This window comes from Excalfactoria chinensis, chromosome 24 (genome assembly GCF_039878825.1).
Source record: "Excalfactoria chinensis isolate bCotChi1 chromosome 24, bCotChi1.hap2, whole genome shotgun sequence".
Lineage (NCBI taxonomy): Eukaryota > Metazoa > Chordata > Aves > Galliformes > Phasianidae > Excalfactoria > Excalfactoria chinensis.
Window position 1 is genome coordinate 2,092,621 of NC_092848.1, and position 27,281 is coordinate 2,119,901.

At 51.4% G+C, this 27,281-nt stretch overlaps 3 protein-coding genes across 10 annotated transcripts; 2 read left to right on the forward strand and 1 right to left on the reverse strand.

Annotated features, from left to right (window-relative positions):
* The first annotated feature begins 226 nt into the window (after nt 1-226).
* STRADA (STE20 related adaptor alpha) lies at nt 227-10,808 on the forward strand. Of its 7 annotated transcripts, none has more exons than XM_072356466.1 (13): nt 227-305; nt 377-431; nt 1,440-1,497; nt 2,309-2,337; nt 5,582-5,684; nt 6,281-6,402; nt 6,532-6,640; nt 6,766-6,889; nt 7,478-7,649; nt 7,910-8,014; nt 8,245-8,486; nt 8,956-8,998; nt 9,407-10,808. In XM_072356466.1, exons 2-13 carry the CDS (start codon nt 420-422, stop codon nt 9,557-9,559), a joined length of 1,272 nt encoding a protein of 423 aa, XP_072212567.1. In that variant the 5' UTR covers nt 227-305; nt 377-419; the 3' UTR covers nt 9,560-10,808. The 7 variants fall into 7 exon arrangements, with proteins under 7 accessions (XP_072212567.1, XP_072212566.1, XP_072212570.1 ...); XM_072356465.1 differs by having other exon boundaries at nt 243-305; nt 377-455; XM_072356469.1 differs by lacking the exon at nt 2,309-2,337 and having other exon boundaries at nt 252-305.
* Nucleotides 10,809-11,598: 790 nt separating this feature from the next.
* LOC140262247 (E3 ubiquitin-protein ligase RNF113A-like) lies at nt 11,599-16,218 on the reverse strand. The gene is made up of 10 exons (XM_072356473.1): nt 15,994-16,218; nt 15,669-15,745; nt 15,459-15,563; nt 14,816-14,923; nt 14,432-14,541; nt 14,117-14,223; nt 13,664-13,753; nt 12,684-12,777; nt 12,174-12,280; nt 11,599-11,737 (listed from the first exon to the last, which is right to left on the reverse strand). The coding sequence occupies exons 1-10, from the start codon at nt 16,091-16,093 to the stop codon at nt 11,649-11,651; spliced, it is 987 nt and encodes a 328-aa protein (XP_072212574.1). The 5' UTR covers nt 16,094-16,218; the 3' UTR covers nt 11,599-11,648.
* Nucleotides 16,219-17,236: 1,018 nt separating this feature from the next.
* LIMD2 (LIM domain containing 2) lies at nt 17,237-26,040 on the forward strand. 2 transcript variants are annotated; one of them, XM_072356656.1, is made up of 5 exons: nt 17,237-17,327; nt 23,041-23,181; nt 24,787-24,831; nt 24,950-25,089; nt 25,279-26,040. In XM_072356656.1, exons 2-5 carry the CDS (start codon nt 23,140-23,142, stop codon nt 25,436-25,438), a joined length of 387 nt encoding a protein of 128 aa, XP_072212757.1. In that variant the 5' UTR covers nt 17,237-17,327; nt 23,041-23,139; the 3' UTR covers nt 25,439-26,040. The 2 variants fall into 2 exon arrangements, with proteins under 2 accessions (XP_072212757.1, XP_072212756.1); XM_072356655.1 differs by having other exon boundaries at nt 17,240-17,378; nt 25,279-26,039.
* Nucleotides 26,041-27,281: the final 1,241 nt, after the last annotated feature.

The following is a 27,281-nucleotide window of genomic DNA, read 5'->3' on the forward strand; positions in this document are numbered from 1 at the left end:
ATGTGACCTCAGCAGCGGCCTGGGGACATGACAGAGCAAGGCGTAGATGGTATAGATGGAGGATTTCCCTCTTGGAGAAAAAGCAGCCGCCGTTCTGCGGTGTTTGCGGGCTGAGAAACCTCGGCAACTCCCTGTGGAGAGCCAACATGGCGGCGCCCTCTGATTCCCGCCTTTCTCGTGCGTGCGCGCGGGCTTGCGAGATGACGTCAAACGTGTGCGCCGCGTCGTCGTGAGTCACGTGGCGGCGTGCTGACGTCACACGCAGCGTCTCTACCGGTGCGAGGCGGCCGCAGCCTGAGGAAAGGGTGAGGGCCGGGGGCGGCGGGAGGCGCGGGGGGAGACCGGGCCGGGCGAACCGACCGCTGTCGTCCCTTAGGTTGCCCTTCATTGCGTGAGCTGCGTGAGGTATCGCGGAATCCATGTCTTTTCTTGTAAGTAAACCCGAACGGATTAGGGTGAGTGTTTAAACGGCGTCCAGCTCCTTCTAGCCGGTAAACCGGGCCGCGGCCTGCACGGGGCCGTATGGAAAGCACCGTGTTCGGGGTGACGGGAACCGCGCTCAAAGCTGCGTTAAAGCCCCGCTGCTCACGGTGCGGATGAGGGGAGCTGGGGGCGGCCCGGCACCGGCTCTGCGGCTCCGTCTGTGCCTTACGTAACGACTGACAGCGGCTGCGATCACCGCGATGGACGGTCACTGTCACCACGGAGCGCTGCTTTCCAGGACCGCCCTTTTTGCTTGCATTGAATCTGGCTTTTCGTTGTTTGATTGCCACGTTGTAACGCGGGGCTGTTTGTTGGTTGCTTGGTGCTAACCTGGCAGTCAGCGCTGCCGAGCCTAAAGCTGCACGTTCTGCTCTGTGTTCTGCATTTCTTTGGATCACGGAGTCAAACAGAATGTCAAACCTCTGCACAAACAGTGCTGGCTCCATTGGTAGAAGTGTAGCTCTGCACAAACAGCGCCGGCTCTGACATTTAAGCATGAATTCTGGGAGAGAACAACACCTGTTGCAATGCTGTTTTAATTCTGCACCTAGAAAGCACGTAGCCCAAATGCTTCACGTTCCCCAAGGTGTTCGTCTCTACATAAAAGCACTGATTTTTGCACCCAAACGTTTATATAAGGGAGCATTGCGTGCTTGTTAGTTCTGCTCTGTGTGCATGTGTGAAAGCTCTTGTTTGAGTAATGTACAATTAACCCTACTGTAAGTGCATGGCATTCAGGAGATGCAGTGACACCTGTGTGCTTGCTGCATGCCTGCCATCCTAATGGCAAACAAATAACATCCTTGTCTGCAGCGAGGTGGTTGTAACTGGTGGGTTATAGACACAATAATGCTGCGTTATGATTCTGCTTTTGTTTAGGGCTGTGGGAGGAAAAGGGGGAGCGCTTTGTATCTAAAAGGAAGTAACTTCTTATTGGGGGATTTCTTTTCTCTTAGCGGTGGGTGTCCGAAAAGTTCATTGTTGAGGGCTTAAGGGAGTTCGAACTATTTGGAGGTAAGTTTTCCTCTCATTAAGTGACCTTGATAGAAATGCTTTATTGTAGCTTTATTGTAGCCTGTTGATTTGGTAGAAGATATCTATCTAGTAGTAAAAGAGATGGATACATCCGGCTGTAGCTCCAAATCTGGTTATTCAGGCTGACCAGCAATGCAAAGTTAACACAGATTCACCCAACAAGTCATTTGGAAACCAGTTTTCATGTTGATGGCAGTTCTGTTTTCAGGCAGTGCAATCTGGTTGTGTTAGCCTGACCACTTTTGGGTGAAAGAAAAAGAAATACAGATTTGAGAAGGTAAATGGAGTAAGAATGAGTTTGAAACTGTTCTGATGGCTCCCCAGCATTGTCTGTATGAGAGCTGAGTGGTTTCTGGTCTGCTTTGTGTGCAAGAAACAGAATATTCAACTAGGATTCAGAAAACTTGATCAGTGACTTAGTGTAGGAAGGATGTCTATAGAGATCTTCGAGCTTCTGCTTCAAATAAATAACCACCAGATTATTTGTTCTGTATTCAAGCTAAGTATGTGTGTCATTTCTTAGCTATCAGTTTGCTTTTATGTTGAACGTAAACAGCAGCACTACTGAATCCCTTTGATTCCCATTCTTGTGCCACTGTTTGATTACTTGTAATGCAGCAGCCTTATCTGTAAGCGAAGTATTTGTATAAGAATATATATTCGTAGCTCTTTGGTGTCAATAAGCATCGTGTGGGGTTATGTACTTAGTTCTCATCCTTATGTTCCAACTATATTTTGGATGGGTTTCTGTTGAACACAACTTGGTGAACAATGAATTTCTTTACTCCAGAGCAGCCTCCGGGTGACTCTAGGAGAAAAGTAAGTGGCGTTTGCAGGCTGTGGTGCTGTGGTTCATTGCATGGAGATTATCCTTGTGGAAGTTTGATTTTTATTTTTTTTTTCCTTTTTACCTTAGTTCTATTACTTCATCTCTATACGTAGCTCTGCAAGCGTGGAGATGGGTTTCACCCTGGCACGGAGGTTTTGGTGTATGGTTTGCAAACATTGTGACTGGGCTGGAAGTTGGAACTTCCCCTCTTGGATTAGTTGGTAGGGGTTGGTTCCCCCCACCCACCTGCTCAGCCAAGAGTTTCTGTTTTGAGATTGTGAAGGTCTGATTTTTGAGTGATGCTCATCTCTGAACTGGTTCAGAATAAATGGATGAAGTTTGCTTGCAACACTTCCGAAAACAGCCCCAATTTATTATTATTTTGGCCATTCTAAACCATATTCCCTTCTGAACACGTGTATTTTCATTTCCTTTATTTCCTTTGGAGAACAGTTACATCAGAGGCTCCAACATCAGAAGCAAGTATGTAATTTTCAGTCTGAGGTGACCTGACCTCTCATTGCCTGATCTTCAGAGCCATTTCTCTGCACACACAGAGAGCTTTGCCTCCTAAAACCTAAAGCCACTCATCAACGTGGAATCTCTGCTCAAAACCAGACAGCCAGAACAGAGCTGCTGAGAACATCACCTTTGCTTTTTGTTCTGCAGGTCCTGATGACACACAGCACAGTTTGTGATGAGCGATGCTCAGAGAATAATGTATTTTATGGCAGGATATGTCTCTAAATTATTTCCCACCTGCTCATCACACCATGTTGAAACATCTGTGTGCAGCTGTTGCTTTAGTTTAAGCTAATTACTAACAGGAATTAAGTGTGATTTGGTTGTAATTGTGTCAGTTCGAGCTGCTGATAATTGATTTTGTGCCACTATCTGTAATTTACTGGCACAAACAAAGCTGAAAATATACACCACATATAGAATGCTTTGTGTAAAGTCATGTACATTCACAGCTTATGCTATGCTGGGAGAACAAAAACAACATTCCCCCTCCCTGCTTCAGAGGAATGTGATTTGGCAAAGGCAGATCTTTGCTAGCACCACAGAGCTCATTTTCACATGGCATTTATAACTGTTTATCTTAGATTGATTTAATCAAACCTATTTCCAATTAAAACCTGATCAACGAGGCTGAAAACTGTCTGTTCAGGAAAGTCATGCCATAAAGCAAGATTTGTGCGACTTCATTTTGCAGCTGCTTCTGTTTTTAACCATACACCAAAAGCTGTCCCGTGTGAAACCACCAAGGAGTGGTTGTTGGTTTTCTTTGCAGTATCTCATAAGTAACGTTTCAGTTTAACCTTCTTTGTTTTCCAAACTCCTGCACCATGTTGATAATTCTCTGGTGCAGCTCCTTTTGCATTAACTCTCAGTTATTGGTCACTGCTAACATGAGGACAGGTGAGTGAGGACCTCCGATGAAGACTTCTAAAAGGAGAGTTTGCATTCTTTTTGTTTTTCCATTGCTGTTGGAAACAGCCTGAATCATAAACAAGATTTAATGTTTGCATCTGTTCTGTTGGCTTATGCACTACCTGGAGTGGGCTTGAATAAAGCAAACCACTTACATACTGCTGAGTGTTTCACCTGCTGCCATTGCTCCATAATGCCGCTATCAGAGCCTTCTGCTTTCACTTCCTTGGTGGTGCCTTTCTGCTTCAGAGGTTTCCATCTGCCTGTGTGTCAGTCTTGATGTTGAGAGGACTGTGTGAAATTGATAGAAGAAATCATTAATGATGCAGTGAACGTCAGAATTGACAAGCATCTTTACCACAGGTTTGAGATAGGCAGTAACTTTCCATTCAACATCCACGGCCGGGCTGCAGCACCGTGTGCTGCTGTGGCTGGAATGAAGGTTTTAGAGCTGTTGAGATTGGAGGGGTTGGTTACCCTGAAACAGCAGCTGAGTTGCTGCGCTGCAGTTGTTCGAGCTGAAATTGCATCATAGCCCTGTTCACAAAACTGAGTTTCACCTTTGCCCATAACTGAAAGTAACCATTATTTGTAAGGTGGACAGAGAGGGGTAAAATGTTCTTTGAAATGAGCTGCAAAGCTGGAACATAGGAAGCCTGACTTGTAGCTTACCCACAGGGTACGTTTAGGGACAGCTGGAAGCTTCTCAGAAGCTGAATCCTCAGACTGAACCAAAGGTGATGTATGGTAAATGATGCCTGTGCTTGTGCATTACATTTACCCTTGTCTGAGTGTAGAGCAGGGCATGTCACTGTGTGGGGAAAAAAATGCACAAGCCTTTTCTATTTCATGTGCCACGAGAAAAGGTCTGATAAAGGGCATTTGCAATTGATGAAGAATGAGGTGGAAGAAATGAGCTGTGCTTCCAAATGTCAGCAGGAGTTAATGTGCTGGAAATGGGAGATAACTAAATCTGCTGTTAGACACCAAATCAATTCGGATCCCCATTAGGATGCACTCCTTGTGACTTTGGGAATTCAAAGGAGCTGCAAGGTGCAGAGGAGCTTGCAAGAACATTGCAGATTGTCTCACACAGAACGCTGCTGGAAAAGATGTGTGTAAATAAAGCAGGTAACTTCCTATTAGAAGTAGCAAAGAAAAGCTGGCAGGTTTGGGAGCGCTTATTCCCTGTGTGCTGTGAGGTCTTTTATTTCCTCCTATAAGCACCAATTCTTTGCAGCTGAATTTTTGCTTTCATTCGGAGCTTTATTTTTCATGCTGACCTTCATCCCCTCCCTGAGTTGGTTCATCACTTCTACATTCAGTTCAGCAGCTTTAGCTTTGCTGGTCTTAATGCAGCAAGAACTGACAGCCCAGCATCAGGCAGGAGTGCTGAGTGCCATAGGGCAGCCTGCTGGAAACATTCTGTGCTTCCATGGCTTTTGCTCAGGCAAGAATATAAATAAGTGCAGAAAGGTAGTTACTACAAAGCAGCGCTTAAGCTGTTCAGGTGAGCAGTAATTGGCTTTGTCCAAATATTTCTGAAGATGCTGCAGCTTAAAGTGAGTGAACATTTTGTGGTTGCTTGTTTAAAACACAGATGTCTGGACCTTCTGAAATGAGGCATCTCCTGGATTTCAATTGACATTTAACTGTTTGGTATTATTATAACAGCAGTTAAATCATCTCCTCTACTTTCAGTTGTTTTATTGAATGCGTACGATAATATAAGGAGCAGATGGTTTTTACCAGCACTTGATCTTTATTTCTTCTGAGCTGACTTTATCTTTTTCTCCCCAGACAAATGAGGCGAGCTCCGAGTCGATAGCGTCATCCCATAAAAGGGACACCATGAGCAACTTCCTCCCAGACAGCAGCTGTTATGAGTTGCTCACTATCATAGGTAAGATTCCAGGTGGGGTGGAGGACTGGATGCCTGCTGCAGACTGATTTGTTGGCCTTGACTCAATGAGTTGCTTGTTTTCTGCCATTAGAACACTCTTCCTCTGTGTAACCTGGTCTAGGGAGCCTGCTTTGCAGGGGGGTTGGACTCGATGATCTCTAGAGGTTCCTTCCAGCCCCTTCAATTCTGTGATTCCTTTTGATTTTAAAATCACTTTGATAAAGCTGTGTTCCTTATCCTAAAGGCTTGCAGTGGAAGGAGGTTTGCGGTGAGTTAACAGTGCTGAGTATGAAGTACAAAGTCAGCAGAAGGACCCTGAATCTTCTCCCTGTCCTTGGAGGGGCTGTGGCTGAATCATTTCTGCCTCAGTTGTGAGCTTGAAAGACTGGATAATGTGAACTTACTGGCTGCGATCAATGGGATGCGTGCCAAGGGAGATGACTTCTGATGGAACAATTACTTTCTTTCACTCATAAGGCCATAAATAGTTTGAGTGAATGAGTATAAAGGTTGTTTAAGGGCCAAGGATTGGAGAAGTTCTTTAGAACTCTGTGCTTCCAGAAACATCACTGAAGCTTGAATGCCTTTTATTTCAGGCAGAGGCTTTGAAGACTTGATGGTTGTAAACCTGGCCAGGTATAAACCCTCAGGGGAGTACGTCACTGTCAGAAGAGTTAACCTGGAAGCCTGCACCAATGAAATGGTCACATTCTTGCAGGTAACGTGAACCTAGTGATGCCATAGAGTGAGTTTAGGAGAGAAGAGATGACAAGAAAGGTGCTTATCAATACCGTATTCATAGTTCTGCATTTGCTGTACTGAATCAAAATACCTTTTTTGCTTTCAGGGGGAACTTCATGTTTCCAAGCTCTTCAACCACCCTAACATTGTGCCATACAAAGCAACGTTCATAGCTGACAATGAGCTATGGGTAGTGACATCTTTCATGGCCTATGGTAAGTGAAGGGGGTGTATTTTTGTCTCACCAGCATATCCTGTAAGATGAAGTTTAAGAGGTGTTACATCTTTATTGAAACATCCTTGTTTTTCTGACCGATGAAGAGATGTTGTTTCATTTTAGGTTCTGCAAAAGATCTAATCTGTACCCATTTTATGGATGGGATGAGTGAATTGGCTATTGCATATATTCTCCAAGGAGTCTTGAAAGCACTTGACTACATCCACCATATGGGCTATGTACACAGGTAAAAATAATGATTATAGAAGTGTTACTGAAACAAACTTACCTCTGTACCCTGAAGAATCGTGTCTGAAGTCGGGACAGCCACGTTGGCAAGCAGACTTGCTAAGGCTCTGAATGGAGAGCAGCAGTGTGGGTGGATTTGTCCTGAGTCCATGGCCTCCAGTCCTGCATTTCTCCTTGCCACAGCAACATTCCTTGGGGGAAAAGCAAAGAACTGAGTCCTGTTGGTGTTTGTGTCGGTAGTTTTGCACAGTGTTCAGGATGGCCGTTAGGAATCTCCTCATTAAGCTTTTAGTCTTTCTGTAGGTGCTCATTAAGGTCGAATCTTTTAAAATTCTCTTAGATTACTGTTTCCACCCTTTAGCGTATTTTTCCTTTCCTCTGATATTATCCTTCCATTGAGAAACTCTGTTTTAAGCACTGAATGTCCTGGGTTGGTCCTTTATGTTATGTACTGTCAGAGCTGGTCACGTAAATGTTCCTGCCTTCAGTCCTCTGTAGCGTACTTCTATGCTAGCAGCGTTCCTGGGGATGCTATAAGGAACCTTTGGGAGCAGAGAACCTGACTGATCTTTGTTGTTCTTTTAAGGAGTGTGAAAGCCAGCCATATCCTGATTTCTGTAGATGGGAAGGTGTATCTCTCTGGCCTGAGAAGTAACCTGAGTATGATTAACCATGGGCAGCGCCTCAAAGTCGTTCACGACTTTCCCAAATACAGCATCAAAGTCCTCCCTTGGCTCAGCCCTGAAGTCTTGCAGCAGGTGTGTTTAAAAACCAACTACTGCTTGTGCTCAGTAATACATCACATCTCTGTGTAAGCTCTGGGAAAAGTAAAACCAGCAGCCACAGCGTTGCTTTTGCTCACAATGAGGATCTTAACTCTGCACTTTATACCTTAGAACTCCCCACAGCCCAATCCTATACGTGGGTTGTCTGATTTCTGCTGAAATAAGTTAGGTTGATCACGGGCATCACCTGTCTGCATTGCACGTCTGTAGTTTTTATTTCCCTTTTCTTCTAGAATCTTCAGGGATATGATGCAAAATCTGACATTTACAGCATAGGGATAACAGCTTGTGAGCTGGCAAATGGACACGTACCATTTAAAGACATGCCTTCCACTCAGGTAAGGTTTAAAGGCACATCCTTCATTCTTTCATCTCAGCATGCACAACTGCCTTTCAGCTCTGGGTTGTGGAGGTTGGTGCCCGAATTCCCTTCTCATTGCTGTTTTTTCTGTATGGAGGCTTTGGTGTCAGAATGGTCATGGCCAAATGCTGAGGACATGAGAGATCTACTCAGAATCTTTAACTGTAGTTGGTGTATATGTGGGGTGTTGATGTCCTTCACTTCCAGATGCTCTTGGAAAAGCTGAATGGAACTGTTCCCTGCCTGCTAGACACCACCACAATTCCTGCTGATGAGCTGACTATGAAAACCTCTCGTTCAAGTGCAAATTATGGGCTGGGTGAGAGCACGGCTGTGAGCAATGTGAGAGCAGCCAATGGAGAGTCAACCCTGCACCCTTATCTTCGGACCTTCTCCTCCTGCTTCCATAACTTCGTCGGGCAGTGCCTTCAGCGGAACCCAGACTTCAGGTAAAGTCAGGCCAAAGCTGCTCTTCACAGGCCTGCCACGAGCACAGGTTTTGTGCTGAATAAACCATGAGAGCCACTGAAGGTTGTCTGCAGTTTTCCCATACCCATAACTGAGTGAGGACGTGCTCTGTGTGTTGAGCGTGTCAAGTATGCGCAACAAAAGCAGCATTTATGTCTTGAGGCACTTTCCTTATGAGCTGGTAGCTACAGTTTGCAACCTTCTTTGGGAAATAGAGCAGGGAGCTCCTGCCCTGTCCTTACGCTGCCCCTTGTGCCCATCAGACCATGCCATCAGCTGTTAAGAGCATCTTTTCTGCTGGGTTAATGTGTTGGATCTTCACAGAGTTTGGGTGCCAGAGCTGGTGTGAGGGAGGGGATGGGTAGGACGGGGTTGTGATGGTGAACTGCTGACGGGCATCTTGAAAGGTCAGAGTGCACTGACTGGTTTTCTTTTGTTTTATTTGAACAGGCCAAGTGCAGGCGCTCTGCTTAATCATCCCTTTTTCAAGCAGGTAAGGAGATCATTGAATGCACAGATACAGAACAGAGGCTTTTCTGCAGTCGTTATCTTACTGTGTCACCAAAGCTGAGGGTGGGCGTTTTGAGCTGCTGGATTCATTTAGCTTGGTGATTCGCAGCAGTGCAGGTTAGTGAGCCTTGCATTCTCCAGGAAGGTGGGAGGGCTGAGGTGAGGTGGCTCTTCCAGCAGCTCCCTCCCCTAAGACACTTCAGCTTCTCTTCTTCACTGAGGGGAACATGAGGATCACACGAGTGTTTCTGCAGTCACTGTGCAAAGCGCTGTCCCGTTACAAGATGCAGGTCGTGCATCTCTCAGTGCAGACAGAGGAGGATGCTTGTCTTACTTGCTGCCCACCCACGTGAAGAAGCATTTCAGCAGCTGAGCTCTCTTTTCCATGCAGATCAAGCGTCGTGCTTCTGAAGCACTCCCTGAACTGCTGCGCCCCGTCACACCCATCACCAACTTTGAAGGGACGAGGCCTCAGGATCCCAGTGGCATTTTTGGGCTGGTTTCAAACCTGGAGCAGCTGGATGTGGATGACTGGGAGTTCTAGAATAACAGAGACTCTGGTTCTGGAGGAGCTTTCTGGACATTGTAATTTATTGTTCCCGATTCATAAAAGGTGATGAATGTTACACATAGAAGAGTTTACAGGTCCTTGGGAAGGAACTTCAGCTGCCTGTTTACTTGGAAAGAAGCCTGGAAACAAATGGACAGACAGGAGCTGCGGAGCATTCGGGGTGGTGCAATGCCCCATAGCCCAGTTCTTGCAGCTGAGCAGCAGGAGAACACGAGAATGGGTTGAGTGAATCTGTTCAGTTACGGTCTCTTTCCCCTTGTTTCTAAAAAGGATTGGCTTCCTCGTCTCACGGGTGAAGGCTGCACGACCCTATTTTTGTATATGTATTTTTTAAAGGGTGCCTTAGAGTTAAGAAGGGGAGGAAAGCAGTTCTTAGTTTTGGGCATTTTCTTAGAGCTAGTTGGATTTGTGTTGTTACTGGGTAACTTCCGAGAGTGGGGAAAGGAGCGCATTCTTAAGCTTGGTCGCTTTTTTATGGTGGAAAATGAGAACCAGAAGATAACCTGAGGCTGTTGTGGGTACATTCACTGCACTGGGCTTTCTTCTGCACTTCTGAGCTCTGCTCCAGCTCTGCAGAGATCTTTTAAGACTCCTCTCAGGTCAGATGGCATCCCCACCTCTCCTCCCATGGCTGCCTGGGTCATCAAATCCTAATGTGTCATTCTGTGCAACGTACCGGCTTTTCTAACCTCCCACAGCACATCCAGCTCAGCCTCCTATTAGCTGGGCTGCTTTTACAGCGTGGAATATTCATACCAGCCTGTGCTCAGTGACTCGGCATGGAGGGAAAGTAATTTTCACACCAAATCCTCTTACAACACCTCTTTGAATGTTACGCTCAGTGATCTGAAGCCCTCTGTTGCCATTGCTGTACCATCATCCCCGAATGAATGAGATTTAAAAGTCCTTTGCTTTTCACACAGCTTCCCTTGATCCCTGGCTGTGGCAGCTCTCCCCCAGCTCACACAGCATTTGGTTTTGGAGGCGTGTTTAAGGCTTTTTAGTTTGACCTTTCCAAGGACCGCGGGTGCTGGAGCTCTTTCCACTCTCCAATGAAGCACTGGGACTTCAGCCCCGTAAGCGTGTTTGATGGGAGGAGCGGTGCTGACAGCAGGTCTTGCTGTTTGTAAACGACTTGAAGCCAGATGAAGTTTGTTACTCTAGTTTTTTGTTTTTGGTTTTTTTTTTTTGCCAAAACAAATAAAATATTTCTGAAGTTTGTAAGCCTGTTTCTGCAGGATGATGGAGGAGCGATTGCAGCAGCGATGCCACAAGCTTTGCAAGCTTATGTTCTTCTCAGTTCCATACTTAGGAGGTTGCATCTTGCAGTTCAACCCACTGTGAAGTTAGTGAAGTTAACACTGTGAAGTTAGTGAAGTTAACACTGTGAAGTTAGTGAAGTTAACACTGTGAAGTTAGTGAAGTTAACACTGTGAAGTTACTTAGCTTCTTGCCCAAATTCTTATCCCCGTCCCACAGGTCTGGACAGAGCTAGTTACTGGTACTTACAGCAAGGGAAAAATCATTAGGAGAAGTACCACTGATGGCATAAAACTCTGCGTTAGGGACGTGGTACAGCTGCTGGCTTCTTCCACAAGGGACGATTCCACAGTGGTATCACCCACTGAAGTTCTGAAGCCTGCTTGATGTGACTTTTAGCTCTCGACTTCTAGAGATCAAAAGGCAGCAGAAAAGATGGGAGGGAATACGCTCCTCTGAGCTGCAATAAATCACAACTAACTGCAGCAGTCTGCCTTACTTCCCAAACAGCATTTCCAAAGTGACAGATAAACTTGGTGCAAGTGAGTAGTTTTCATTCAGCCCCTTCCTCCCCAGGCCCTCATGGTCCTACTGACGGCACAGAGGACAACTCTCAGCTTACCCATTCTGTCCTGTGCTTTCGCAGAGTTGCCAACTGGCACCACTCGTGCCCCCATTTTAACAACCCCTGGTTGGATGAACCACCAATGGCTGCAGCTGCTGGCCCAAAGGCAAGTGCTGTGATCTGTGCGTTCTTCCCATGAAAACTTTATTGGGCTCCATACAAAAAAAGAGTGCTTTGCTAGTGTGGGTCTTCACCATGTTCTGAGTGGTCTGACTCCTCCTCCTCTTCCTCCTCCCCTTTGTGTTTTTCCAATTTTGCCATGAGCTCTGAAAAGCAGGAAGATGCAGGATGAGATTCCAAGTGCAACATGGGATGTCCAACAGCAAAGCTGGATGCCCAAGACCTGCCAACACAGCTCTCTCCTGGAACCAAAGCACCTACCACAAATCACTCACCTGCACAAAAGCTAAGCCAGGAACTACCACCAAACACTGAGCCCTTCAGTGGGGCTTCAGATGCTGAAGTTCCAGGCTCTGTCAGTGGATTACTGACCAGAAAAGCTACTCTCTGCACTCCCAGTACCCTCACCAGAAATCAGTCTCCCCCTCTGTGCAAACACAAACACTCTTTTCTTACCCCTGTGGAGGCACCCAGGCCCTCATGTGGTGCCTCCAAGCACTGAGAGAAGTTCTGCCTGTGAGTTCTACCTTGCAGCCGAATGCTGTGATCATACAGCAGCTCTATCCCACAGGTGGCCGTTACCTTTGGCTGGGTTGAAGACTCCATTGGTCTGCTTGTCACACACGTAACAGCGCTGGGATTTGCGATAGTGTTGGAGGGCACAGCTCTCACAGAAGTAATGCCTGCACCTGTGTGGAGAAACAGGCGGCACTGCCAGTCACCAGATACAACTGCTGCATCCAGGAGTAAGAGATCATCGACTACAGAGGGATGCAAAAATAAGCTGGATGTACAGAACCCTGTGCAGCATCAGCTCTCCCAGAGACAGCACAGGTGCAAGGTGATGTGATCAGGCAGCATCTATAGAGATGTAAAAGGTTCTTGGACAACAAAGGCTTGAGATCCCCACCAAGGAGATGCTTGAGATGTAGTTATGAGACTCCCTGGATAGCAGAGGCTTTCCCCACCCGCCAGAAAATCAAACAAGGATGCTCCACACACCAGCATGTGGACAATGCCAGTGTTTGCTACCACAGTGAATGACTGACTGAGTGAAGGACTCAGCCCACTACAGATGTTTTGGCTCCTTACTTGGTGACCACGGGGTTCTTGAAGGAACTTCTGCAGATGAAGCATTTGAAAGGCATATCCTCCTCATCGCTGCTCACCTCATAGTTTTCTTCATCTGCGTAAGAGAAAGTTAACCAGGCTGGAACAAGAGCAGAGGCAGCCAGGCAGGCCAGCAGATGCACAGGGCATGAAATATGGAACATGGAGAAAGTACAGCAGGTGGGATGGACTCTGCTGGAAACAACAGAGATCCAGCAGCTGGGTGTCACTGATGTCAGTAACGTGTGTGGGATTGAGATATAATTAGGTCTAATGAGCCAGTGTGCTCGTTGCTCATCTCACAGGAGTACATTTTGTGCGACACCCACTTGCTGCTATAAACAGACACATCCTTCAGTTCCTTATTTTTCACATTTTTTTCCAGAACAGCTGCTACTGAACTCTTCGACTCAGAGAACGTCCCCTTCCCTGCAGCTGCCCAGCGGTTCATAAGCTACACTTGGCTGCATCCTTGGGCCACAGATATGGATTCTGAGTGAGAAACAGTGATGTGACAAAGCATGAAAGCATTCCATCTGTGCTGCAGGAGATGGCTCTATCCATCCATCCATCCATCCATCCATCCATCCATCCATCCATCCATCCATCCATCTCCCCATCTCCACGCTGCTTGCTGCTGGGATTCATACAACAACAGACTGCTATATTTTGTATAGACAGACAGAGCAAATTATCCCCCCCAGTAGCAGTCAGTGGTAATCTGAATGCAGATTTGCACAGCACTGGTAGTTGTTATTGGAGCTAAGGTAACTCCACAGCAGGGAGTTCCATAGCTTTGTGGAATAAGGAATTCTTTCCATCTAATCAACCCATTGCTTGTGCAGTTTGAGACAGCGAGGTCTGTAAGTCACATTCACTCTACAGCATGAGGGAAGGCAGGACCCTGTGGCCTCGTACACCATTAGCTTAAGGAGCAGGAGAGCAGAGGGGCTGTGCTGTACCATTGACTCCATAGCGGCCTTCATCCAGTTCCCGTTCTATCTGCCAGCCATGTTTGTAGTCTGAGCGGTCGTGGAGGAATTTGCAGCTGTCTGGAAAGCACAAAGGAGGAAGGATGAACAATCTCCCCCCATTGCCCAGCTGTTCACAGGACACCTCATCCAGGGGCAGCCCGAGATTTGCCCAGCACAAGGTGAAACCCAATTACTTCTCTACCCACCCATGCTACAGGGCAGGGCCAAGCAGGCCATCCTGCCCTCTCAGGATCAACAGCCCACAAGCATCATGTTCTGGATGCCACAGCAAAGAGTTCCAGCATTCACCCACATGGGAAGTGGGACAAGGAACTACTAACTGTGCACCTTCGTGCCACAAAACCTGGGCTCACCATCTGGATTGGATCCCTCTGCAGATCAGGTGCAGTGCACGCTCACCTGCAGGCAAGACCCACTCACCTCCGAAGCCGCAGAACCCCGTTTCCTTGTAGTCCTTACAGATGTCTGGCTGGTAATCCCACCGCACCGTGGCCCGCAAGTGCTCAGGAGCACGGATGGGTCCTTTTCTGAAAGGGTGGGAGAAGGCTCAGTCCAGCTGTGTCGCTGCAGTGGAAAAAGCCCCTGCGGGCCTGGCCAGAACCAGACACCGAACTCGTTAGATAGGAACAAGCTGCCAAAACCAGCATCATTTCAGCCCAGAAAAGTGCCTTTGGGGACAATGTCTGAAATCCTCTGTGGTTCCCCCCCCCCCATCCCAGGCTCATCCCAACCTACCTGACCATTCCTGAAGAGGCATTTCCCATTGACGTGTCTTTGGGCTTCACGTATTTCTGGTAATTGTTAATACCACGATAAATTTTATCATCTTCTTTTCCTCTCAGTTCCTAGAATAGAAAAAAGAAAGGCAATTAAGGGTCAGAAGAGCTTCATGTCACAAGCAAGTTTTTACCTCTCCCATAGCAACCTCCCCTCCTGGCCATGCCTTCCTTAATACCAAGAAGTCAATAACCCACCAAGTTCCCCCATTTACATGGACAACATTTCCAGCCTCTCAAATTTGCAGGCAAGAAAAGACTCAAACTCTTGGCATGCAAAAGGAGGTGAGTAAGCACACACACTCCTGCATAGCATTAACTCTTAAGGGTGAGGCTGACTGACCTCTTGTATTTTCTGGCTGCGTTCGAAGATGGCCTGAGCATCTTTATCTTTCTCTGTGTCCAGTTCATACACTGCTGTGGCCCCCATGTCTTCTGGGCCAACAGGTTTCTGAAAAGCAAGAACAGTTTGTGACAACAGTAAAAAGAAAGGCTGTATGAGACAGAAACCCCTCGGCCACCTGGAGGGCCAGTCACTGAACAAGTGCTGGGCATGGCCTGCTTCCCCCTCCAGCAGTTTCTAACTTCTCTTAGCACCTGCCAGCATGAATCCAGCCTGGTATTTGTGGAAGACAGGATGCTAATTACTGGCTGCTTTTAGCTTGCAAAGTCAGGACACAGAAATCCTCACTTTACTCCTTCAAGCTTCATCTCGTCATAGCTGGAAACTGATCTCAGGTCTCCCATGTTCATTGCTTCAGTCATGAGACCACCCAGCCCACAAGCAGGATGTTATATCTGAACTTTTAACCCAGCTGCAGGCGGCCTGCACTGTTTTAATTCAGTGATCTGGTCTTGGTTCCTTGTGAACAGTGATCAGAAACCTGCTCCGAGGTTCTGTTGCTGACGGTGCATTGGCAGAAGCAGATTTCTGAGGGTGGGATCAACCCCGCCTGACCTCACCCCAAAAGCTCATCAGTCCTTACCGCCGACCTTGTTGATCTGTAGGTGACTCCGATCTCCTTTGACGGATCATCATCGTCGCTGCTGCTCAGGGCGTACGAGGGCCGCTCCTTTGTGCACCTCCTGGTCTGAAGGGCGGACAGACAGACAGACAGACAGACGGGCTGGCTGGGCCGCACACAACACCCATCCGGATCCCCGTTGTGCAGCACAGCGCCCTGCGGGCACCTCACCTTCTGGATCATGGGGTTGGGGGCGTCCCGCCGCCGCTCCTTCCGCACCACCGTGCTGCCCTCCTCGCCGCTGCTCTCTGCGGGGCACATCGAGGGGCTTAAAGGGCGCTGAGGGGGGCGAACCGCGGGAGGACAACGGCACCCCCGGGATGGAGGCACGGCCCCGCAGCGCCCCGCAACCACACAGCGCCATGGCTGAGGGCCGGGCCCACCGCGGGGCTGTACGACCCCAGGCGGCAGCAGGCCTTCCTTCCTTCGCCTCCCCCGGGCACCATAAGGGGCCGCCTCAGGACACACCACCCCCGGCGGCCCCCACGACCCTCACCCTGCTCCTGGTCGCTGCTGGGCCGCTTCCGCCGCCCCCTCCCCGCCGCCAGGCCCCGCTTCTTGAAGACGAAGCTGCAGACTGAGCCTTCCTCCGCCATCTTGCGCCGCCGCCGCGGGACAGAGCGGCACTAGAGGGGCTCGGAGCCGCTTAGCGCCCCCTGCTGGACGGGAGGACTCGGGGCGCCCCCTGCAGGCGGGGAGGGTGACTCGCGAGTCGCCATAGCAACCGCTTGGGGTGCGCGTGCACCGGTGTGTGTGTGCGTGAGCGCGCGCCTGTGTGCACGCGCATGCATGTGCATGCATGTACACGAGCACTTCAGCATGCAGTCGTGAGCGCGCGAGCGTGAACATAGCTGAGCGTGCGAGCACGTGCGCGTGCAAACACAAGCGTCCAGGTGCACGAGCACGTCGGCATGCTCGCACCGTGCACTATCACGGGAGCGCCGGCATGCACGCGGGTGTCACCGCGCATGCATGTTTGCGTGCACGAGTGTGCGGGTGCGCTGCTGCAGCTCAGCCCGGCTTGTTCCACGGGGCCGCGCATCCGACCCTGCTCGGCTCTCCCCGCTTTACACAGCGCCGCCCTTCGCCCTCTTCAGTCCAAACCCCAACAGAACCCAACAGAACCCAACAGAACCCCAACAGAACCCAACAGAACCAACAGAACCCAGCAGAACCCAACAGAACCCCAGCAGAACCCCAACAGAACCTCAACAGAACCCAACAGAACCCCAACAGAACCCCAACAGAACCCCAGCAGAACCCAGCAGAACCCCAACAGAACCCCAGCAGAACCCCAACAGAACCCAGCAGAACCTAACAGAACCCCAACAGAACCCAGCAGAACCCAACAGAACCCAACAGAACCCCAGCAGAACCCCAACAGAACCCAACAGAACCTAACAGAACCCCAACAGAACCCAACAGAACCTCAACAGAACCCAGCAGAACCCCAACAGAACCCCAGCAGAACCCAACAGAACCCCAGCAGAACCCAGCAGAACCCAACAGAACCCAACAGAACCCCAGCAGAACCCCATCCCCCATCGCGGTTCCGCTCGCTGAAGGGGTGGCCGCCGGGGGGACGGGGCCGGCGATGCGGATTTGGGGTGGGGGCAGCGGGGGCCGCCGGGTGAGGGAGAGGCGGCTGCACACAAAGGAGCGGAGCTCGGAGCCGCACCGCGCAGGGAACCAATCGCCGCGGCGGCCGCGCGATAAAAGGGGCTGCGGGGCGGAGGAGGGGGGGGGGGGGGAGCGCGCAGGGAGCGCGGAAGGGACGGAGCGAACGACGGAGAGACGGACAGACAGACGGACAGACGGACAGACGGCGCGGTGAGGGCTGAGCCCTTCTGCTGCTGCTCGGCGGCGGAGCCCGGGGGTCTGGTGGGTTTGGGTTTGGGTCTGTCGGGAACAATGGGGGAGGGGAACAAAGCGGGGTGGGAGGGCTCGGAGAGGGGGAGATGGGGAGAAGGGCTGCAGGTGGGGAGCCCCGCGAGCGGTGCTGCCAGCCGGGACCGCGCAGCAGGTGGGGGATCCCCCCCCCCCAAATGTATCCGTGATGCTCCAGGGGGGAACTTTTGCTCCGAGAAACGGTTCGGTCGAGAGACGTTAATGGTGGGGGAGCACGCGGGGGATGCTGCCTGAGCACTGGGTGCCTTTCGGGGTTGGGATTCTGTTGGGAAATGGAGAAGGGTCCGCACCCGCTGCTGAGTGGGGAGGAGAGTGAGTAGGGTCTCGGCATGCGGTGTTTAGGGGGGGGTGCAGCATTTCGGGGTTCCCCAGCTGTGCTGAGCTCCCTCTTTGTTGTGTGCTGCATCCCGTGCTTGGGGGTGTGGTGGGGTTGGACAGATCCATATTCTTATGCTGAGCAGAAAGAGAGGAGATAGATAGAAGAAAACCTGTTAGATCCCTGCTTCTCTACCCCCCCCCCCCCTCCCCCAGCCCCTTGGCTGCTGCCTGCTGAATCTCCGTGCTGTGTCTCCCAGCGCCCATCCAGCCCTGCTTTACATCCCTGCAGCCACAGGTCCCCCATCACCCCCTCGGGAGGTTGTTGCATGACTGCGAGGTTTGATCCCAACATGAACACACCCCCAGCTCTGTCATTCCCCCCCCGAGCAGCTGCTGGGGACCCCCCTCAGGGCTTCACAAAGGGAAACAGCTCTGCTTTCACTAGAGGGAAAGGGAATGGATAAAAACCAAAGTGCTGTGTTCAGCATCACCCAACAAACTACAGCCAGGATCAGCCCCAGGGCTCCCAGGTGGCAGCCCTGTGCTGTAACTGTTGGATAAGGCAATGATCTGGTCCCTATAATCCCTTTGGATCCCTTATATCAGCTGAGATACCACATAGATGATGGTTTTTATTGGTTTTTCCATTGGTTTCTGTTGATGGGGTGGGTATCTGTTTTGGAACACTGGAGTTGCGTGGCAGCCTGCGTTGTGCTTTAGGAACGGGGCTTTGTGCACTGAAAGCATCTCACGAGGGCTCTCCAAGCTGAGCTGCTGCGTATTTAGGGCTGGGGGCAGCATGCCTGCAGCATTATTAATGCTGATTGAAAGGTAATGGCAGGGTAACCGATGGACTGTAGGCTGAACCAGCCTCAGTGCTGCTGCCCTCTCCCCATGGGCTCCCATAGGAAGCAAACTCCCAGGTGAGCATTGAGGCTCAGCACGGGGTGTGCAGTGGCCGCACGCATCCTCACTTCCATGAGGCTCACAACAAAAGTTCTGGCCTTTTTTTGGTCACCAGAAGCCCCCATGAGACTTCTCGTTAGGGAAGGGAGTTCCATTTGTGGTTTCCTCCTGCAGGCCTGTGAACCTGCAAGCAGTCCCTTCAGCTGTGAGGGGTTTTCCTTTTCCTTTCTGCCCATCCTTGGCTCTTTGCAGCCCATTGTCACACAGCTGCCATGTTCCCAGAGGTGTGTCTGCCTTTTGCTTTTTCCACTAATATCATTGTTTTTTTTATCTGCCATCTGGGAGTGTTGCAGAGCTTACCTTGCTATTAGCAAAGCTCCGGGGTGGACAACGTTAAATCTGGGTGAAGGGATTATTGCGGTCTTTAAATACACAATATATTTCTCGCTCCTCTGGTGAGCCCACAGCCCGCTCCATATGGCCAGCGAGTGGGGGGCACTGCAGGGGAAGAGTGCATCAGCACAGATGTGTGCTGCCAGGGAAGGGGTCCAAATGGGATGCAAAGGTCTGAGCCCTCCTCTGGTGTAGCAGAAGGGATGGAGAACCTGTCTTATAGGGACAGATGAAAGGGATTGGCTTCTCATCGCCAATGAGAAGGCTGATAGGCATACCCTCCATGAGAACCTTCTGGGTAGGACATGGGGGGGAGTCTTCTAAGACTAAGGAAACACTGAGAAGGGGATGGAAGGGGCAGAACTGCTGTGCTTGTGTGTACTGCACTTAATTAGTACCACGCTGCAGAGCTTCCAAGTCTTCCTTCTTCCGAAGCATTTGTGCCTACTGTCCAATCCGAACCTCCCAACCTGTCATGCTGACTCTTGCTTCCTGCTTTATCATCTGGTGCTAATGAGAGACATTTCTCTGCTCGGAAAAGAATCTCCTCTCTCCCACCCAGCAGCTCCTTGCTGCATTTGTCCACTCTCTGAGCTCTGAAGGAGATAGCAGGACCCAGGGAGCAGAGATTCCCTTCGTGGTACTTAATGGATGCCATAAAACATGGCTCTAGTCCAAGGGATGGGCTGCTCTGTGCTTCAGTTCCCACTGCTGGAACACAGATGGATCCCAGCAGCATCCTCAGGGCAAGGCTGGATGTGGAGCTCCCAGAGCTGAAGGTGGGAGAGCAGAATGGCTGGGCAGGGGCTTCACCTGGCTCCTGTGGGTCCTCCATTGTTGCTCTGACAAAGGCAGCCCTGTTCCTCCCCACAACTATTCCTTGTCAGCATCCCTCAGCATTTCGGCTGCAGATTTCCTGCCCGCTGGCAGCCTTTCAAGAGACGGCACGGAACGTGGATGGAAAGTGGATGAGAGGGGCAGCCCTGCCTGGTGGGGCTGAGTAGGGTCATGGGGGGCTGCATGAGTGAACCACTTGGTTCCCTGCAGAGCCCTCTGTCCTGGATTGCAGCATTAGGAACCTGGGCTGGGTCCCAAACACCAGTGTTGGCTTGGAGCCACACGAGGAGCCCAGATTTGAAGCCAGCTTAGAATCATGGAATCATTGAGGCTGGAAAAGATCAAGTCCAACTGCCAACCCATCACCACCATGACTTGAGGTCTGCCAAGGCTGGAGCCATGATCCACCATACTTGCTTGTTGTCCAACCCAGGCTGCAGCTTGCTGCCCCTTTCCATGCCTGAGAAGCTGCAGCAGCACTGGGGTTGTTGTGTCCCTGGGCTGGTGCTGGCCTGTTTGATGCTGATTTGTTTCACAGCAGGGGTTGGCCATGGCCAGCATTTGCACTAATCCTACGTCTGGTCATGGGGACATCAGCAGTACCAAATGTAATGCCCAACAGCCCCTCTGAGGAGTGGAACCCGTGGCATGCTATGGGGACATGGCATCTTCTTGGGATGGAGAGGGCCTGGATCCTCCCCCCCACACTGTGCTTGGTCTTTGGGAAAGCCTCTGGCCATGGCACAGTGATCCCAGCAGTAAACACTGACTTCACAGGGCTGCTAATGGGAACCATATGGCAGAGAGGGGCCTCTCACCCTTTGCAGTCACGCTGCTTTCCTGTGCTGGAAAGCCATCATCAGCTTTCAGAGAGGCTCTCAGCCAGCAGTGGGCTGCTTGGGGGCCCAGTGAAATGGGGACGGTAGGCAGCAAGGGCAGTGCTGTGTGTTGGAGGCAGGTCATGGTCACGGAGGGATGTGGACCTTCAGTGAGTTGGGGGATTTCCACAAGGGGCCACTCCAGATGCTCCCCTGACCTTACATGTGTCCCCAGGGCCAGGCAGGTGAGGGGCTGTGAATCAAAGAGGAGAAATCAGGGCTAGCAGCTGTGGGTGCCAACATCCACCATGGAGGCCTGGACTGGGCTTCCTTGCTTTGTCACAGACATCATCCGTGGTCTTCATGAAATCAGCAAGCCGTTCCAGCACTAGCAGCCCTGGCATCAATGCGGCAATGTGTCCTTAAGCAAAGCCTGTGCCGTGGGGGTTCCTCTGCACACAGAAGCGTGTTTACAGCTTTGGGCTCCAATCCCCCCTGTACAGACTGATGCCTCCTTGAAACAGCGATGACAGCAGCTGGAAGCCTCTTAGAAACACTGCAGTGGTCACTAACGTGCTCTGTTTCCCTTATCGCTTCAGCACACCCTTCCCCTTTGAGATTTCTACTCCTGTCCTTGGGCAGGAAGGACATTTAGCAACATCTGCTCTTGTCCGTAGGACAGTTACACCAAAAGGGCCTCTCTTGAAACAAAGACCGGGGCACGGGACTGCAGGAGGGTACGTGCATGGAGGGTGGGCCTGGATGGAGAACATCAAGATCTAGGTTGGGATAATTGTGATGACCTTGAAGGGAATGGGACTGGGGGGCTGCTGAATGCAGGAAAAGAAGCGAGGGGAAAAACAGAAGCAGAAGGAGAGAGGGATCGTGGGGAGGAGCTGGGGAAACTGAGGCAGCTGGGGTAGGGGGGGAAGATGGGCTGTGAGGGGAAGAGGAAGGGGTGGAGAGATGTTGGAGGGACAGGCGGGGAGAGGTGAAAGGAGGCGAGGAGGACAAGGGCTGCGCATCCGTGCTGGAGGTACGTGGGGTGTGGACCAGAGGGGCTTTGTGGGTTCTTCGGGTTCCCCATGGGGTCTGTGCACCACGCAGACCCTGCAGGTGTGGGAGGGATGGTGCTGCACCAGGGGAGAGGAGGATGGAGGGTAGGGGGGGGGGTTTGTGTGGCCTCCAGCATCACCCGCCTGCGTGCGCTGCCTCCTTGTGAGCAGGAAATAACAACAGACCGCAGAGAGGACAGGAAATGATTTAGGTAAAATCGGAGTTGTGTTCTCAGCTGGGGCTGGGAAGCGTCTGCAATGAGGGTTGTCAACCCCAGCTCTGGAAGCCTGGCTTTGCTGCTCAGGTCACTGAAAGCAGTTGCTCATTAGGGGTGTTTGTTTGGTTGCAGCAGCTCGAGCCGGATGGCAGCTGCTGGCTGCTGGGGCTTTCTGGGGATCAAAGAGTTCCCCAAACCCAAATCATGTTTGCAAACGTTACTGGGAGACTGGATCGGCAGCACATCCCCATCATTGCACAGCTCCCATTTTGCAGCCAGGACAGCACGGGGGGCTCAGAGGGCACGGCCATGCCTTGGTGTCCCCACTCTGTACCTCCCTCTGCACCCAGAGCTCAACTCCCCGTCTGTTTCACATGTGCAAAACAGGGCTCATCCACCCTGACCTTTTATGGGTGTTTTGAAGGTAAAGCACGATGGGGAAAACCCCGAGGATCTGTCAGTACCTTTTCATCTGACTTTTCACCAAACAGGGTGACTTTATTTAAAGCTGTGCTGGGAGGCATCAAACTCGCCATCACAGGAGCTCAGCCTGGAGGCAACGTGAGCACCTTGAGAAAAGACAAAGTTTCCATCACTCGCTCTGCTGAGCTGTGAGCTGCTCTGTTCAGCAAAGCTTCTCTGGGCTAAAATTAGACTCAGATCTGGCATCGCCCATCCTTCGGTGGCTGCACCAGTGACGGTCTGGGCTCTGGGTTTGCTGCCTCAGCAGGACAGCAGCTCTGGCTGGAGGCTGTACCTGCCTGCTGACAGCTTGCTATTGCCTGCTAACCACCTTCCACGTGTGGTTTGGAGGATGCTTACAGCAGCTGCCGCTTTGCTTCCCATTCCTTTCCAATCTGAGCCCAATATCTTTGTATGGGAAAGCCTCAGATCTGCATGCTGGCCCCACCTCAACTCCTAACACTGAGCCCTGTTCCATATCCGCCTTGCCCACATGTCTTGGATTCCCCCAAGGGACCCCTGTAGCCCACCAGGAAGCCAATATCACACACCAGCTCCTGCAGGGCCGTGTGGCTGCGGGGTTGGGGTGATGAAACCAGCCTCACTCCCACTGACATTTCCTTTCCAGGTGTTGCAAGAGGACCGACCGCCTTCAACACCTCCCCGGGAACATCAGCCCACAGCCTCCAAGCTCAGGATTAAAACCAACTGAGGAGGGGACAGAACCATGTTCCAGGCCTCAGAAGCTGCCAGCACAACCCCGTCTCACGTATGTTGCATCTCCTGCAGTTTGCATAAGAATTCCAGAGCCAGTTGGGTTTGTTCCCTGAGGTTGAAGGCTGTGCATAGAGGATGCAGTGTTTCAGAGTGACCGAAGGCGCAGCTGCTGCTCAGACAACAGGACCTGGGGGTGGGAAGGTTCCAGCAGAAGGTGCTGTTTGCTGAGTGCATTGCTGAGCACGTTGTCCAGGCTCTGGTGCACCTCGTCCAGCACTGCTCACCCTGCTCGGCTGGGGTTGCTGTCTGTTTGTTTGTGTTTCCATGGCTTTCCGTGATCACAATTGTGAGCATGCGAGCTGCTTAGGATCGGGGTGATCGGAGATGGAAAAACATAAAGGCTTGAGAACATCCCCTGCTGGGACAGGATATGACCCTTCCCCGAGGGAGGATATCTCAGACATGAAATAGCTGCCTGGTCGGAGCCAGGAGGCTGCTGAGAAGTGACGAGCAGCAGCAGAGCACTGCAGCCTTGGGAGCGGATGGGAGGCAGCATCCTCCTCCTTAGCACTGCTCAGCTAAGCCTGGAAGGAGCCCCTTAACCCCAACCCCAGCAGAGCACCTGTGCTTGCTTTTTTACACAACCTGAGCCTCCTCGCTGCCCGCACTTCTCTGTTGACTTTGGCTTTCCCTTCAGCCTTGTGCAAAAGTGGGAGGGAGAGGAAAATGATGTCCCCGACCTCAGGCGGTGAGAGCAGCTGGGAAACGTCTGGAGAGGCAGCTCGGTGAAGTGAGAGCTTCCTGTGTGTCTTTTTAGACAAACTGCTTCCAAAAATACGAAGGAGAAATGCTGGGGAAGAACGAGGTGGGAGGAGCAGGGGATGGGAGCTCACCCTGGGGGCAGAAATGGGGCTGTGCTGCCCAAGCAAAGCTGAAGCTGCAGCAGGGGAAGAGCAGGGAGGCAGGGGGTGATGCTGCAGGGTCACTGCCTGATGGGGCCCCTCTAAGGCTGCACTGAGACCTTGCTCAGTGGGCAGAGGCACCTCAGAGTCTGCATCTGCTCCTCCCACAGCCGTGGGCTCTGAGTGACACCCAGCAGGTCCTTAACTCCACTCTCCCCTCCATGCACACACAGTCTGCAGGGACTTGTGAAAGCTTTTCGGTCCCGCTGATGGCGCAGGCGTTTCCTGTGTAGGGTTGGCTGCTAACAGGAAACAAAACATCTGGTGAGGGGCAGCCAGCACTGCCTGCTGCATCAGAGTGAGGGGCATCCCAGATATAGCACAGGGAACGTGCCAGCCCTCCTACAGAGCCCAAAGTGTTGGATGAGCCCTATGGGATAAATGCTTGTTGGCCAGAAGGAACCACGAGCAGCATCTCATGCCAAAATAGAGCTGTTGTTCATAAAAACTTACAGGGCAGCATGTGCTGATTTGCCAGCGTAGGTCACAGAGAGGGTTCTGCTGCAGCCACTCTGCAAAGACCCAAGGGATGTTGAGGCAGGGATGTTTCAGCTGCCTCACTCAGCTTCGTTGATGGGCTGATGTCAGCCCTGGTGCCTTCCTAGTGCAGATTTCAGAGTCCATCACTGGCTGCCAGGCACAGCTCAGTGCCTCACCTGCCCACCTCTAACTCTCATTTCAACTTCTCTCCTTAGGAGGCAAAGAGCAACTCAGGAAGCAGCACAGTGCAGCGCTCCAAGGTACCGCGACTCTCCTGCACCCTATTGCTGTGCGAGGAGGTGGGGAGGACAGAGATGGGCACAGGATCTCTGACCCCCTTTCCTCACCTTCTCTCCTTTCGGTTTTTTCCTTGCCCAGTCCTTCAGCCTGAAGGCCCAAGTGAGGGAGATGTGCACCGCCTGCCAGAAAACCGTCTATCCCATGGAACGGCTGGTGGCGGATAAATTTGTCTTCCACAACTCCTGCTTCTGCTGCAAGCACTGCCACGCCAAGCTCAGGTGAGCAGTGCTGGGTTATGGGGTGCAGGGGGGGCTCTTCACCCACCTGCCCATCACAGTCCTCCTCTTGAAGTGCAGGGCAGGACCCTCTGTTCCCTAAGGGCCACCTGCATGTTCCTTCCTCTTTCCTCCCCTCTCCCTGAGCTCCCAAGCCCTTGCTGAGTCCCACTAACCTCTCTCCTTCCCCAGCCTGGGCAGCTACGCGGCGCTCCATGGGGAGTTCTACTGCAAGCCCCACTTCCAGCAGCTCTTCAAGAGTAAAGGCAACTACGACGAGGGCTTTGGACGCAAGCAGCACAAGGAGCTGTGGGTGCACAAGGAAGTGGAGAGCGGGACCAAGTCGGCATGAGCAGGGCACGGCCCACCCTTCCCTGGAGCCCAGCAGACAGCACGGAGCAGTGCTGAGCCAGTGCTGACTGAGCTGATGTAAAGCAAAGGGGACCCAAGCAGCAGGGGATGGGAAGCGACTCAGCTTTCCTTAGGGCATCTGAGGATGTCTGGAGGGATCCTACAGACTGTAAGGATGGGGCAGATGTGAGTGGGGTGCAGCCCCCAAACCCAGAGCCCTTTCTTCCCTGATGAGATCAGACCAGAAGCGTTTGCCCCCTGTGAAATCCCAGCCCTGTGCACACATTCCAGGCCTGCTGCCATGGGAAAGGAGATGTAAGGGCTCTGAGAGCCCCAACCCAGCCTGCAAGTCAGAGCAGAGCTTCCAGTACCAACCCTGCCTTGCTGGGGGCTCTGAATAAGGAGGTTCTTTGGTTTACATCAGCTCAGTTCAGTTGGGATTGTTCAGCCTTAAGGATGTTGCCCTGCGACTGTTTAACGGTGTCTGTCCTTTTTATATTTGCCTTCCATTGGTACGTTCTGCGCTGGAGCCTCGTGCAGCTCCACGCGTCACACCGCGCCATGCGCTCTTTTATTTTTGTAATACAAGGTTTCCAAGCCTTCCCTGTCTCATCCTGTGCTTGCAGGGACACAGGGAGGTGGGAGCAGAGGTCAGGATTTCACATTGCACAACAGTGAGCTACAAAGCCCCGGCTGTGACCACTATTCAGCTTCTGCACAGAGCCCAGAGCCCAGCCCTGGAGGGAATTCACCACCACGTGAATTCTGCTGCCCTTTTGCCTGCATGCACTTTGTGGCTCGCTCGCTTCCCTCCATGCCAACGCTGTGCCCGACCCCAGCAGGCAGGCATGGCTCACTCCAAGCTGGGCTGGCTTCCATCAGCCCCAGCTGCTGAGCTGTGATGTCTGGGTGGGAGACTCCATACTAATTAACGAGCCTAATGAGACCCAATGCAGTGAAGAGGCAGGTGGGTCTGTTTTTAGTGATCATTTACCTCCTTCCTCCACACGCACGGTCTGTAACCCTCATCTGCCCAGCGGGTCATGGCATCACAGAAGGCAACCAGGTTGGTCATGCACGATTTCTCCTTGGTGAATCCATGGTGACTACTGATAAGCTTCCCTGCACTTACAAGAGATGGGTACAGGCCAGAGTACGATCCCAGAGGGATGGGTTATACTGGTGTCCCTGCTGTTAGACAACATGTCTCCCCTTGTTTGTTATGAGGCTTCTTAAAGACACACATGGGGATATCCAGTGCACTGCAAGGACTGCACACACAGACCTGTGAGTGCCAGCCTTACAACGTGCCCTGCCTGCCCATCACACAGGTGTGCTCCTCCTCACACCACAACAAAAGCCATTTCCTGCCCAGCCCTGCAAGATTCATCACAGCATAAACGATGGCAACGAGTGCCTGCTGCTCTGCAGAGGGGCCCTGTGACCCCGATCAGGTTCCGGTCCCTTCCATGGCTTAGAAAACGAAAGCAGGCTCTTCAGTTTTGCTTCCTGTTTCTTGCTGGCTTCACTTCCCCGTTCTCACACTGGCAGGTTGTTCTGCGCAGCAGGGAAATTGTACACAAGGAAATTTAAAGTAGCCATTTGCCGTTCTGAACACTGCAAACTGGGATTTTGCCTGATGACAGAAGCAATCCCCCTTCTCTACTACCTCACTTTCCTATACCCCCCTTTTCACATGGGCACAGCAAACTCTTGTTGATGCAGCAGAAGTGGAAGGAACACAAAATCCCAAGAGGCAGAAGGTCTTCAGAGTCCATCTGTATCTGCTGTACCACTGCTTTCTGCAGTCCCCTCTTTCTCATTCTGAGAACAGAAAGCAACAC

Excerpts from the sequence above, each read along its gene's own strand:
- STRADA (XM_072356465.1), top strand. The coding sequence starts at position 420 with ATGTCTTTTCTTGTAAGTAAACCCGAACGGATTAGG. Across the intron at positions 7,650-7,909 it reads GCCCTGAAGTCTTGCAGCAG|AATCTTCAGGGATATGATGC; the intron begins GTGTGTTTAAAA and ends CTTTTCTTCTAG. Across the intron at positions 8,487-8,955 it reads CAGCGGAACCCAGACTTCAG|GCCAAGTGCAGGCGCTCTGC; the intron begins GTAAAGTCAGGC and ends TTATTTGAACAG.
- LOC140262247 (XM_072356473.1), bottom strand. The coding sequence starts at position 16,093 with ATGGCGGAGGAAGGCTCAGTCTGCAGCTTCGTCTTCAAGAAGCGGGGC. Across the intron at positions 12,778-13,663 it reads AGGCCGCTATGGAGTCAATG|ATGAAGAAAACTATGAGGTG; the intron begins GTACAGCACAGC and ends TCTCTTACGCAG. Across the intron at positions 11,738-12,173 it reads AGTCTTCAACCCAGCCAAAG|AGCTCATGGCAAAATTGGAA; the intron begins GTAACGGCCACC and ends CCTGCTTTTCAG.
- LIMD2 (XM_072356656.1), top strand. The coding sequence starts at position 23,140 with ATGTTCCAGGCCTCAGAAGCTGCCAGCACAACCCCGTCTCAC. Across the intron at positions 23,182-24,786 it reads CCAGCACAACCCCGTCTCAC|GAGGCAAAGAGCAACTCAGG; the intron begins GTATGTTGCATC and ends TTCTCTCCTTAG. Across the intron at positions 24,832-24,949 it reads GCACAGTGCAGCGCTCCAAG|TCCTTCAGCCTGAAGGCCCA; the intron begins GTACCGCGACTC and ends TTCCTTGCCCAG.